This window comes from Typopeltis vanoorti, chromosome 11, assembly GCF_054136105.1.
Source record: "Typopeltis vanoorti isolate ZY-2024b chromosome 11, IOZ_Tvanoo_1.0, whole genome shotgun sequence".
In the NCBI taxonomy this organism is placed as follows: Eukaryota; Metazoa; Arthropoda; class Arachnida; order Uropygi; family Thelyphonidae; genus Typopeltis; species Typopeltis vanoorti.
This window is the reverse complement of record NC_143559.1, coordinates 16736082-16748980: the sequence shown is the minus strand read 5'-3', so window position 1 is coordinate 16748980 and position 12899 is coordinate 16736082. Positions and strand designations below refer to the sequence as shown.

The 12899-nt window shown below is 36.4% G+C and overlaps 1 protein-coding gene across 2 annotated transcripts in view; it reads left to right on the top strand.

Annotated features, from left to right (window-relative positions):
* Nucleotides 1-10872, top strand: part of LOC150101332 (inactive tyrosine-protein kinase 7-like) — a 340607-nt gene extending 329735 nt beyond the window's left edge. For both annotated transcript variants that reach the window (XM_090400047.1, XM_090400046.1), the window contains exons 12-13: nucleotides 4315-4547; nucleotides 9685-10872. In XM_090400047.1, the coding sequence (XP_090256173.1) occupies nucleotides 4315-4547; nucleotides 9685-10263 (812 nt within the window). In that variant the 3' untranslated portion in view covers nucleotides 10264-10872. The remainder of the gene's footprint in view (nucleotides 1-4314; nucleotides 4548-9684) is intronic.
* The last annotated feature ends 2027 nt before the right edge of the window (nucleotides 10873-12899 follow it).

Genomic DNA, 12899 nt, shown 5'->3' with positions numbered 1-12899 from the left:
TATTATTATAATTAACAGCACTTTAATAAAGAGGGATAGGCTGGATTAGATAAAACAGGAAACCAAATATCATGTTTTTGGCTTCAAATAACCAGAGTGATAGTGTCACACTGGACAACGAAAATCAATTGCTATATTTATATCAAATTCAATACTTGATTTGCAAAAAGTTGAAGACAGATAACTAGGAGACTACCACATATAAGAAATGCTGAGACCTGACTGGGACTTTACACTTTGTCTAATTATTATTTTCCACAATTGTCAGCCTACTCATTGTGTTGCTAACAATTTGGTATTATCCCTCTTATCCCTTATTTTGTTTCTGATTTAGATGCATAAACAATTCAAAATCAACTAACAAACATCCTTAAATAATGATTCTTAAATCTGAATTAAAAAAAAAAAATATATATATATATAGAGAGAGAGAGAGCATCAGTTGATAATAACGTGAGGTTGAAAAGGCCTAGGGTTAAATCCAGCTGATATCTGTCAATTCCATGTATTCAAATTATGCAGATAGATTAACTAACCTATCTGAGACACATGGTGAAGTCTTGTGCCTTATTAAACATTACGTGTGCTTAATTCTTCATATATGAGAGTGGTCTGAAAAGTTCTCGACCATAGATGGCAACACTATCAGCAAGAGATTTTTCCCTAAGATCGTACATCTGTCAAATCAAGTCATTCTAGCAAATAGCTAGTTTTATACAGCTGTATCCCTTGAAATGGATAAAATTGAGTATTGTGTGGTTATAAAATTCTTTGTAAAAGAAGGTTTAATGCCAAAAGAAATTCATGCGAAGTTCATAAAAATATATAGGCAATCTTCTCCTTCGTTTTTGACAATTAAGAAGTGGGCTGCCGAGTTTAAACATGGCTGTACCAGCCTTGAAGATGATCCACATGAAGGATGTCCAAAAAGTGTAACAACACCAGAAATCATTGATCAAGTGCATGATATGGTATTGGATGACCGGCGAGCCGAAGTGCATGAAATTGCTGAGACAATAGGCATTTCAAAGAATGTGTAGGATATATTTTGCATGAAGAATTGCAAATGAAAAAGCTTTGCGCAAGCTGATTTTGTGTGTCGATTTATTACTATGGATGAGACTTGTGATTCACCATTACACACCAGAATCCAAACAGTGGACAGAAGCTGGTTGTTCAACGCCAAAGAAGACAAAGTCACTAATTTAATAAGCCGAAAGGCTATTTTATCGGCAAATATGTTAATAGAAAGGGGAATGGTAAATCCCTTTATGTTTTTAAAAGTAAAAACATAAAGGAATTTACCATCCCCCTTTCTATGAAGACAAAGTCAGTTCCATCAGCAGGAAAGATCATGGCATCGGTGTTTTGGGATGCTAAAGGCATTTCGTTTACTAAACGAGTAAAACAATAATGGGGGCATATTATTCTGATCTTTTAACCAGACTGGATGAAAAAATACGTGAGAAAAGACCTGATTTACAGAAGAAAAAAAAATCATCTTTCAGAAGGACAATGCACCTTCCCACAAAGGTGTTTGGCAATGGGAAAATTAAGGGATCCACACATTTTCTGAAAGAACCCTACAGAGAGTTCTTTCAGAAAATGGTAAGTTGGTAACTGCTGCAGAGGATATAGTTGAGGTATTCAATGAGCAATTTGTCAGGGTATTTTACCATCATGAATGCCACATTGTGTGAGAGAGTAGGAGGTATTTGAGGGTGGTCTGCAAAGTTCTTGGCCTAACAATGAAAAAACAAATTTATAATTTAAAATTATTTTTCAACATAATCTCCCTTAAGACTAATACATTTATTCCAGCGATGCTCCAGCGCCATTATCCCATCCCTGTAATGGTTCTCAGTAAGAGCTGCAATCACCTCTTGATTTGAAGAAAAACGCTGACCAGCGGGGAAGAGATAGAAGTCAGAGGAAGCCAAATCTGGGGAATAGGGTGGATCCCTTAATTTTCCCATTGCCGAACACCTTTGTGGGAAGGTGCATTGTCCTTCTGAAAGATGATTTTTTTTTTTTCTTCTGCAAACCAGGTCTTTTCTCATGTATTTTTTCATCCAGTCTGGTTAAAAGATCAGAATAATATGCCCCCGTTATTAAACAATAATGGGGGCATATTATTCTGATCTTTTACCCTTTACCCTTTTAGTAAACGAAATGCCTTTAGCATCCCAAAACACCGATGCCATGATCTTTCCTGCTGATGGAACTGACTTGGTCTTCATAGAAAGGGGGATGGTAAATTCCTTTATGTTTTTACATTTTTATATCCCTTTATGTTTTTACTGCAGAGCAGAAATTAGCTAATTTCTACTTATGCTGCACTTCTGTTGTTCTTACTGAGTCATCTTCCTAACCTGCTCTTTGTCCTTTGCATAAGAGGAAGGGTAATAATTAATTGCATACTTAATCTTTACTTTTTGAGATATACTCAGACATTGCTGCTGTTAAATCTGAGTCCTATGTTTTTCACGTGTCTTGGAGTTCTGTTATATTTTTTTTCAGACAGAAGTTCTCACATGACTGGCTACAACCAGAAGATTAGACTCCCTATTCATAATCATTCTAGTATGATCAAATCTAAGACTCTCAAACCCTTATGTGCTTCTATTGCATATTGCCTAAGATAGTTGGCCCTAAAGAAATTTGTTTCATTTATTCCCAGATACTCTTCATTCCAGTCAGTATTACCATAATTAAAATCGCCCACAATGATTACCCTTCTCCTACTGACTAAGCCAATTTCATTTGTCTACAGCAAGAACTAAATATCTCATCCTAAACTGGCTCTGTTTCTTTTACTATCATCAAGAGCACCCGCCCCCTTCCTTCTTGTTGTTCTTATCCTCATGAAAAAAATATGTCCTTCCATTTGCTATTTCCCATCCAACCATGTTTGGAGGAATAAACTCAACAACAGAATTCAACAATACTGCATATCACTCAAAGTGCTCTTTCAGATATCCTCTAACCCCCTCACATCATTTATTACAACTTTTCAGTTGATTAACAAATCAATTTAGGTGAAATCCATCACTTTTATACAATTCCATTAATCCCTTGAATGCATTCTGCATATCAACAAACTGCATTATCCTGCCTCCACATGATTTTTGTTTGCCATCATTGTTATACTTGGGCAACACACTAAATATTCTTCTTACCACACTGATTTTCTCTGTGCTCAGTTAAAACTTCTTTGCATACTTATTTCATATCCAAAACTCCTGAAAAACAGATCTTCTGCACCTTTCCCACTCACACCTTTAATAATTGAATCCCCACTACTTCAATTTTATTATTTTTCACTCTTCCATTCATCTGCCAAAGACTATTATACTTTCCTCGATACTCAGTCATATTCTTTCTCTCTAACGAGTTAGTTTTTTCTCCTAGAAAACTAGATGGAGAACACCTATTAAGAACCAGTAAGTCCAAATATAAAGCTTGAGCTGCTTTCCATGCAGTTATGTAATTAGCATATAAAAAGAAACAGAACTTTGATTGTGGTGTGGATACATGTTAATAAAAGTTATCATTGTCAACAATCAAAGATGGCTTCATCACATAATCTGTTAAAAAGTAGAAAATGACTTCAGCTTATGCAGCTTAAGGTTAGATTGGAAAAAAGAAACCACTCATTTTATTATTTATAAAAAAAGTAAGCCAGCTTTTGAAAAATTCTAAGTTTTCTTGTTGCTATCTCCCCTTCCTTTTCTTGCTAAAAGTTATTAAGAGTATTAAGAAAGATACTCATGGAGTAGTAGTATTGCTATGTACAAATTGTCCCCCCCCCTCAAAAAAAAAAACGAAATCATCCCTTCAACAACATTTTCGCTAATTTTTACTATAACTATTGCTCACACAGAACTAATTTACTAAAAGGTTTTGTCATCATTAGATGTCAAGTTGTATTCTAGTGTGATTCATTGGGGAAGTGAAGTAATGTACTAAAGAAATTAGTGTAGCAGAGGATGGAAGGATATTTGTATAAGTTGTGCTGAAGTGTAGAAGATAAGAATTTTTAACCTGCCAAGATACACAGATTTAAGTTGATAAGTGTATATAACATCCATGGATTCATGAGAGAGAGAGCAGTGCTATTTATCTCTTACCTAATGAAATAAAGAAGCCAAAAGTGACTTCTCAGCACAACTTCCATGAATGTCTTTACATCTTACGCAATAGGAATGTATGGTGCTATCACTTGCTCCATAATCTAATATCATTTTGGCATAGTAATAAGGACACATAAAACTTGTTATTTACTTTGGATTTAATTTATTTCATCTTATGTAGGCCATGGTGAATATGGTGATGTGTTCCTTGCTAAAGGTAAGGGTATACATGATGGAGAAACTGAGACAGTTGTTATGGTGAAAACTCTTCAAACAAGAGAAGAAAGTTGCCACTTTGAATTTAAGAGAGAGATGGACTTGTTCCATAAATGTAAACATGATAATATTGCCAAGCTGCTTGGTGTATGCCGTGATTCTGAACCACTCCTAATGATCATGGAATACAGTGACTGGGTAAGTGCAATTTCTAGAAAAATTGTTTTTTTTTTTATAGTTCAAAATAAATTACTCCTTTTGATTAAAATAACTGTCCTTACTATAAACAAACACAGACCACTAAAATATACATGTATTCACTTAAGCATTCTGAGTATTTAGGTGAACACGTTAATTTGAAGAAAATTGTGCAACCTCCCCCACCACCAAACCAGTTCAAATCAGAACATATTGTCTTTTGTCCAAAGATTCTGTGATGCCACAGATTTCTAAAACTGTGACCAACCATTGTGGTTCATCGAATTCTCCAAATGCAATGGGATAAGATAAGAATGGCATAACCCCAGTTTCGAACCACAAAATTAACCCCTCCTCTCATTCCATCTCTGAAACAGCCTTCATTATGGAGTGTTCTCCAAAGGATATTCAGCTGTCAATATACACACACACACACGATCTACTAACAAAAAAAAACAATAATTGTCTGGACACTTTAGCAATTTACAATTGATACCAGCAGGCGAACCTTAATATTGGGTCTGCCTTTGATCACCTCCTGCAGCAGACATCAGGTAGAATTTGTCTCCATTCCTCCATCAAAGCAGCAGTGAAGCGACAAATCGGACACGCTGCTCTGGACCTCAATCACTGCTCCAATTCGCCCCACAGGTGCTTGATGGGTTGAGGTAAGGGCTCTGTGCAAGCCAGGGCATTTGTTTAACACTCATCTCTTCATACCATCTGTAGTTTTGTGACATAAGGGGCATTGTCATCTTGATAGTAGCATGGGTCTGTTCCATAAAAACTCCACAGCGTAGGCAGAACCTGATTATCCAGAATACCAAGGTACTGAGCTGCCTTCATGGAAGCATGGACAACGACCAGTGATCCCACTCAAAAACCAGCTGAATGCACCCGACACCATTATTCCTCCCACACGAAACTTTACTGTGGTAACAAGCATTCATCAGGCTTCCTCTACGCCCTGCAATCAGACTGGAAACAGGTGAACCTTGATTCATTGCTCCAGGGTAGTTGTCCAGTTCACATGTTCTTTGCACCAGGCCAGATGAGCCACTGCTCTTCTATGGAAACCAGTAAATGGAGTTCTTTTTGTACAGTATTAGTGCTCAGCATGTGTTACTGGCATTCTGCAACTCATCATGGATGGTCTGTTCCAATTGCAGCCGGTTTTTGCATGCCACCCATTTTAATACCCTCCTGTTCCTGTCACTACGATGAAATACTGCTTCCTATTATCTGTACAGTGGTTTTATGTTATTAACAAACCTGGAATGATCCATAACTTCAAATAACATAAAACCACTGTACAGATAATATTTGTATTATATTTGTATTGGATGTCCAGACAATTATTGGTAGATAGACACACACTATGTATATATCCGCAGGTACGGTACAGGTTCCTTCTTCCTTTCTGAAGCACCTGCCCCCACAATATGGTAACATTCTGCCATGTAGAATTAATATCAAAAAGCATGACTTATTTCCAAGGCTGTTTTTTTACATTGTTCCAGAACACATTTCTAACATCAGTGTTCACTGGTACTGTAGCAGCTACTCTGACAGTCCTTAACCCCAATCTTATGTTATACTAGTCCATCCACAACTTTATGGGTGTGCAGATCCAAGCCAGCAGATTCCTTGCCTTACTTTATTATTTCATAACTTCCATCTGTTCACTGCACTAGCTGCTGTTAAACTTGAAAAAAATACAGTTCGCTTGCGGTAGGAAATACCTATATGGAATCCGACAAACTCTAAAAACTTCGATATACAGGGTGTCCCTGAATTCATGGCCCAAACGTGAGGGGATGGTAGTACACACCAAAACCACCAATATTCGTCACAGAATACGCAGCTGCAAATGCAGTGAGGAGTTGGAAATGAAGGACAGACACAGGTTTCCAGAGTGACATTTATTGGAGATCATTACAACAAATGCTCAAACGTCCGCCCACCAATGTTGATACACGTGGCACAATGGCGGAATAGTGATTGGTGTACCTGCTCGTAAACGGTGGGCTTGTTGCGCACATCACTGGCTGCGACAGACAGTCGGTGCTACCAGATTCTCCATGGACTGCACAGGCGTCTCGTACACAACACTCTTCAAATGTCCCCACAGAAAGAAATCGAGACAAGAAAGATGGGAACACGTGCCCAATCCATCGATTCCCATGTGACATTTAGATGCTGATGCACGTCCATGCTGAAATGGGCGGGTGCCCCATCGTGCTGGAACCACATACGGGAGTGGATGGCAACTTGAACATCTTGAAGCAATTCCAGCAAAACCTGTTGCAGAAAAATACGGTACGTTCACCCATTGAAGTGGTCCGGCAGTAGGTAGGGTCCAATTAAGTAGTCATGCACAATCCCTGCCCAGACATTGATGGCGAACCATTGCTGGTTCGACTGTACCATGGGGGTTCTGGACTGCCCACAAATGTGCATTATGGACATCGACTACGCTGTCATGTGAGAAAGTTGAATCATCTGTAAAGAGCACATGAGCGGGGTAATTGGGCTGTGCGACACTTTGCTGCAGGAACTACTGGGCAAAATCCATGCACAGGGGATAATCAACAGCTGTCAATGCCTGCACTTGCTGCAAGTGATAGGGGTGTAGCCCTTCTTCATCCAGTACTTGCCAGATACTGTTTCGATGCACACCCAGGCTCCGGGCGGCAGATTGCATGCTTGTACCTGGGTTATCTGTCACTATACACAAGATGTCCCCGCTCATAGCTGGCATTCTGACCGTGTATGCTCATCCGGCATCATGTTGACTGACGTGGAAGATGCCTGCCTCACACAGCTGACAGTGCAGTCGTGCAAACATTTTATGATCAGGCACACGGTGCATAGGATATCACTCACAGTACAGTCTTTGCACCTCTCTACCATTGCCCTCGGCTGCGGTGCACATCGGCTTTCTCTGCGTTTGTAAACTGCTGCACCTCGCATCCGGTTGATGCTGGGGTTTGGCCGATCCAGCGCTTTTAAGCCATGCCGCCTCATCTGTGCCCCATACCGGCACTGGGCTGCGTTTGCAACCATATATTCTATGACGAATATTGGTGGTTTCAGTGTGTACTTCCATTCCCTCACGAATTCAGGGACACTCTGTATATATTTTATTGACTCCAAACATAGGCAATCACAATACCAATAACATCACAGTGTACATAAGTAGTAATCTATTAACATGCAGTTCATTCATGAAAATATGATCCATTCCATACTGGCATATCCTGCATACTTTTAATATCTTTGGCTCACATCATTTGCTATTCTCAAAGGAACAAAACATTCAGCTGTTAAGAAAAACCTGTTTGTTTAATTTAAAACACCTTGGAGAATTTCAGAGAAAAATTTTATGATCCCATCAAATATCTAGATACATTATTATTATTATTTGCTACATCCAAAGAAAGAAATAACCTCAGTATGCAACTAAAAAGCCTGAGATTTCAGAAATTATAGATAATTTTCACTTATAGTAAAGGACAACCCATTCTTGGCCATGAAGCAATTCTCTATGAACAATGTCCAGTGATCTATGCCAAATAAAAACATGCTCAGACTGCACGCTACATAAATATAGAAAGGGCTGATATGAATAGGCTATTAAATCTCTTTCATCCTAGAAGTGAAGGTAAAAACATCCATATTCTGCTGCATGCTAGATCACTTCAATAAGTACATTATTAAAAGTGGAAATTTAAAATAAAATGTCAATGAAAATCAGTACTTCTGTTCACATTGAGTGAGAAATGCCAGTTTGGCTGGCATTCCTCATAAAATGGAACATTCAAGTAATTATACTTATCAGATCATCTGTAACAAGAATAGGCCAATCTATTGAAAGTACACACCCCAGAAGTTCACTTTCCTCTAAAAGAGGATAATGAACTTCTGGGGGTGTGCTCTGAATCTGCATTCCCATTGCACGAGTCATACAACAGCAAACAACTTTTTTTTCCACTTTAAAAGTAGTTTTAGATTACAGGATACTTTCTTATATCTTATTTTTATTTCTCATCTTTGGTTTCATGGCACAAACACATCACACACCCCGATCTTGTTGTTAACCATTTCTCACCCATACAGCTGCTAACATATAAATCCCAAATTCATCCAGCTTTGAAATACTATTTATGGGTGCATTATAAACTTTCCAGAAATGCTTATTAGATGATCCTTTTATTAGATATTCTGCTTCTGTATCTTGTATAGGTTGTATCTTCATTGGTACGTTTCTGACAGACTGGTCTCCTCCACTTTCATTTAAGTATATAAAAATATAAGCATCTACTGGCCAATATCTATCTATATGCAGTTCAACTACAACTTCTCAATTCGTTGAAAATTCCACCTGCCTGTTCTTTGGAACAGCATTTTCTTTCCGTTTTCCCAAAGTCTGATTTCTAGTTGTTGAATCTGACTTTTGCTCTATTTGTTGAATCAGACTACTGTGCTTTATTCCTTCTTTCTCTGACTACCAAAGCACAGTAGTCTGCAACCTCTTCTGTGTGTGTGGGGGGGAGTTGATATGAAAGAACAAGGGTAGCTTGCGGTAGTCAGCTGCTCTTAGTATACAAAAAAGCTAGCCATGAAGATCCTTTATGCATAAACTTTTCTTGGCTTAGTTAGGATGAAAAAGATAAAATCAAGAATATGCTGTAATTTCTTAAGTATAATATGCTGTCTGATCAACAATATCTGGATATCTGCTCATCCAAACTCAAACACAAAAGGCATTAATATGGAGTAGGTCTGCTCTTTGCTGCTATAAACTGCAGATATTTTTGAACAGCCTGGCAGAAGAACCAACACAACTTACTCTACTTTATTACATGGATATTTTTTAAAATTCTATATAATAATTCAATTTCTAGACAATTGCTACTATTTGATATTATATTATACTGAGTGAATAATAGGAAAACAAATTTTATGCACTTAAAAATCCTATAGCATAACAAAATCATCATCAGTTGCTAATAGGATCCTTAAGGGATATGCAGAGCACAATGTGTACATAACAAAAAAAAAATTTTTTTTTTTTAATAATTAAAACAAATTCTGCTGGTTGTTATTTTACTAAAATAAATTATATTTTACATAGGGAGACTTGAAGCAGTTCCTTTTGGCTACTAGAAATGATGCAACAAGAAAAGGTCCAAAACCAGAACCACTTACTCTATCTCAAATAATTGGTATTGGCCATCAAGTATCACTAGGCATGGAATATCTCTCTAATCATCGTTTTATACACAAAGATCTTGCCACTCGAAACTGTCTAGTGTCATCTAACCTGGATATTAAAATCAGCAGTCCTGGTCTAACTCGTGATACTTATGCTGCAGAATATAGGCAGTATCAAAACCGAAATCTTCCTTTACGATGGGCTCCAGCTGAAGCTGTTCTTGAAGATGAGTGGTCCACAAAAAGTGATGTCTGGTCATATGCTGTATTGATTTGGGAAGTATTCAAACAGGCAGAACTACCTTTTGCAGATATAACAGATGAAGAGGTTTTAAAATTGCTAAAGAAACATGAATTACCACTGTTGTTACTTGAGGATGTTCCAGAAACTTTGTCAGAACTACTGAAAAAGTGCTGGAGTAAAAGTCCAAAAGATCGTCCATCATTCAGTGACATTTCTATTTGTGTTGGTGAACTCAGTATAGACAGTAAAGTATGAAGAGGGAGTAAAAAAAGCTTAATGATCACTTTAATTACATGCATCAGTGTGAATGAAACAAGAAACATGACACTTCTGTGATTCTCCATGTTGTGATTATTGATAAACTAAGTATTAGAACTACCCTTGTGCTTAGAAAGAAGCTCAATGACATACCGATTTCCAGTGTGTTCAGATTAGATTCTGGATGGTTCTTATATGGATGCAAAAAATAAGTGCAGTACAAAAGATGTTCAGCACTGCTTGCAAAATATGCAAACTAAGGATAATGATTGAAGAAGAAGATCATTTTTAGAAGAAACCTTAGTAAGTTGTGCAGTGTGGCTAGTCATTGTTTCTTATGTGTAAATGTGGAGTTTCTATCAAAGAAATCAAGACAATTTTGATAATTATTCTCAGTTTTTTGTGGCTTCAGTAAAAACTTTTATATAAAGCTTTCCATAATTAATGCATTTACAGTGCAGGAAATTTTTAGTATCAAGATTTTAAAAATAGTTTTGGGAATTTGCTATGGGGATTCTTTTGTAAGTGAATAGTGCATCTTAAAAGAAGTGCTTTTAATAATGACCTATACAATTCTAAGTTCATAAAATATTTATAAACATTGTTCTTTCATTGTAATTAGTTGTACACACTTATTCATCATTATATTAAAGTTTTCTAATTCAGCATAAAAAACAGTTCAAGTTTACAGGTATAGTAATTTACCTATATCCAATCTCTTTTGGCACTGGGTGAATCATATATAATAGGTTAATCTTATAAAGAAACATGCACATGCCAATGTGATATCCATCTGATTCCAATATTTTTTTCTTTCAGAAAACATTATATACCATTAATTTTATTTAGATTATTTTATAATAAATTCCATTTTAAGAAACGTTTGAATGGAGAGATAACACCATCCATAATAGTAGTACCCTTCAAGGGGAGAGAGTATCTAGAATGGTCATGTACAAATGAATATGCAAGTATTTCTTTATTAAAGAACATATCACATAATTCTATTTAAAAAAAAAAAGATTTAAAAGCTGCTGCTCAATACAAATAGAATCCAATCATTGATTTATGTTATAATTTCGAAATATAGCAGTGTTCGGTATTGTTAGCAGTCTGAATGATTTCTGGAACAACTGAATTAATGTTCTAACTATCTGTGTTGTCAATTTTTGATATGTGCCCTCAAAGAGTATACAGTATACTACATAAGTTGACATTATTAATAACTTACTACTGACAATTTTTCCTTAATATTATGGCATATTTCAACTGTCTTAGAAGACAAATATAACTGCAACAACCTACCTAGATCTTTGTCTCCTGTTAGGTCTTTTTTTCACCCACATTTCCTCTCCCGTTCTGATTAAATAACCACAACACGTTAGAATAGCTCTCTTCATATATTTCCAAATGCTAATAATGTCCAGTTCCTAACATCATGTTTAATATAATTCTTCAACTGATGTCATCTGTTCACTCCCCTAATATTTCCTAGAACTCTCAGAGCTATAGCCTCTTCTTTGCTCAACCATATTATTTGTAACCCAACTGCCAGATCTGTAACTTTGTTCCTCTGGACACCATCTATCTCGTTCATCTTGAATGAAAACACTATATTTTAGGAGGTTTGTGTTACTTTTTGGCTCATCAAGGATTCTTAAACAATGAGAGTTGGACCACATTTGAACTCTTTTTAACCAAAGAAGCCTTGCATTGGAGGTTGCTTTGTATGATGACCAAATTGACTATACATCTTCATCATAACTTAATATATCGTTAAATGTTTGGATCCCTTTGGGGTTTTTCCTTGCCTAAATGTATAAGTTAGGCCAGCAATTCAATACATAGATTTCTCTTATTATCACTGCATAACCACTAATTCTATCAATGAAAACAGATTAACTACCACTATAAAATTGCAACAAATTTGAGGGAACAGTGCTTCAACATGAGCAACTTTATGAAGGGCAGGAAGCAGAAACAATCTGTTCAAACAAAAGGCAGGTCAACTACAAATACTATTAGTTCTCATGTAGTGTGAGAGGGTAGCAAGCTTACATTATAGCTTATTTGTGCATTGTACCTGGTGTAATTCATTTAGCCAGTCATTTAAAACTGGACTGGATACTAATGCTATCTGTGGAGTTCAGAATCTTCTTTTTCTTTTCATGGTTGCAATGATAATATAATGGTTCCATGTAACCTCAAAATACATTACGACAAGCAAATTTCTCTGGATCTCTTAAGACTTCTTGTCAATATAGTGATGGTGGTACTGAGCAGTTTGTTGCTATTATCTCTGATGAGTAACTGACACTGATGAAATTTGAAAAAAAAAAAAAAAACAACAGTTACATGACTTCACAGAAAATGAAAAAACAAGATATCAGGGCATCATCTCTCCACTGTCTCCTTACTTATTTGTTTATTAAAAAAATCATCTATGACAAATTTTCCTAGTCAAATAAGTGAACAGTAAAAACCTAGTTTATATAACTGGATTATAAAAATTCTTTACTAATTACTGCATTATGACTATCACTACCAAAACTGCAATTATAAAGGGGGGAGAATTATCTATGAAGTTAAAAGACAAAACTTCATGCGTGTGTGTATATATATATATAAATCCC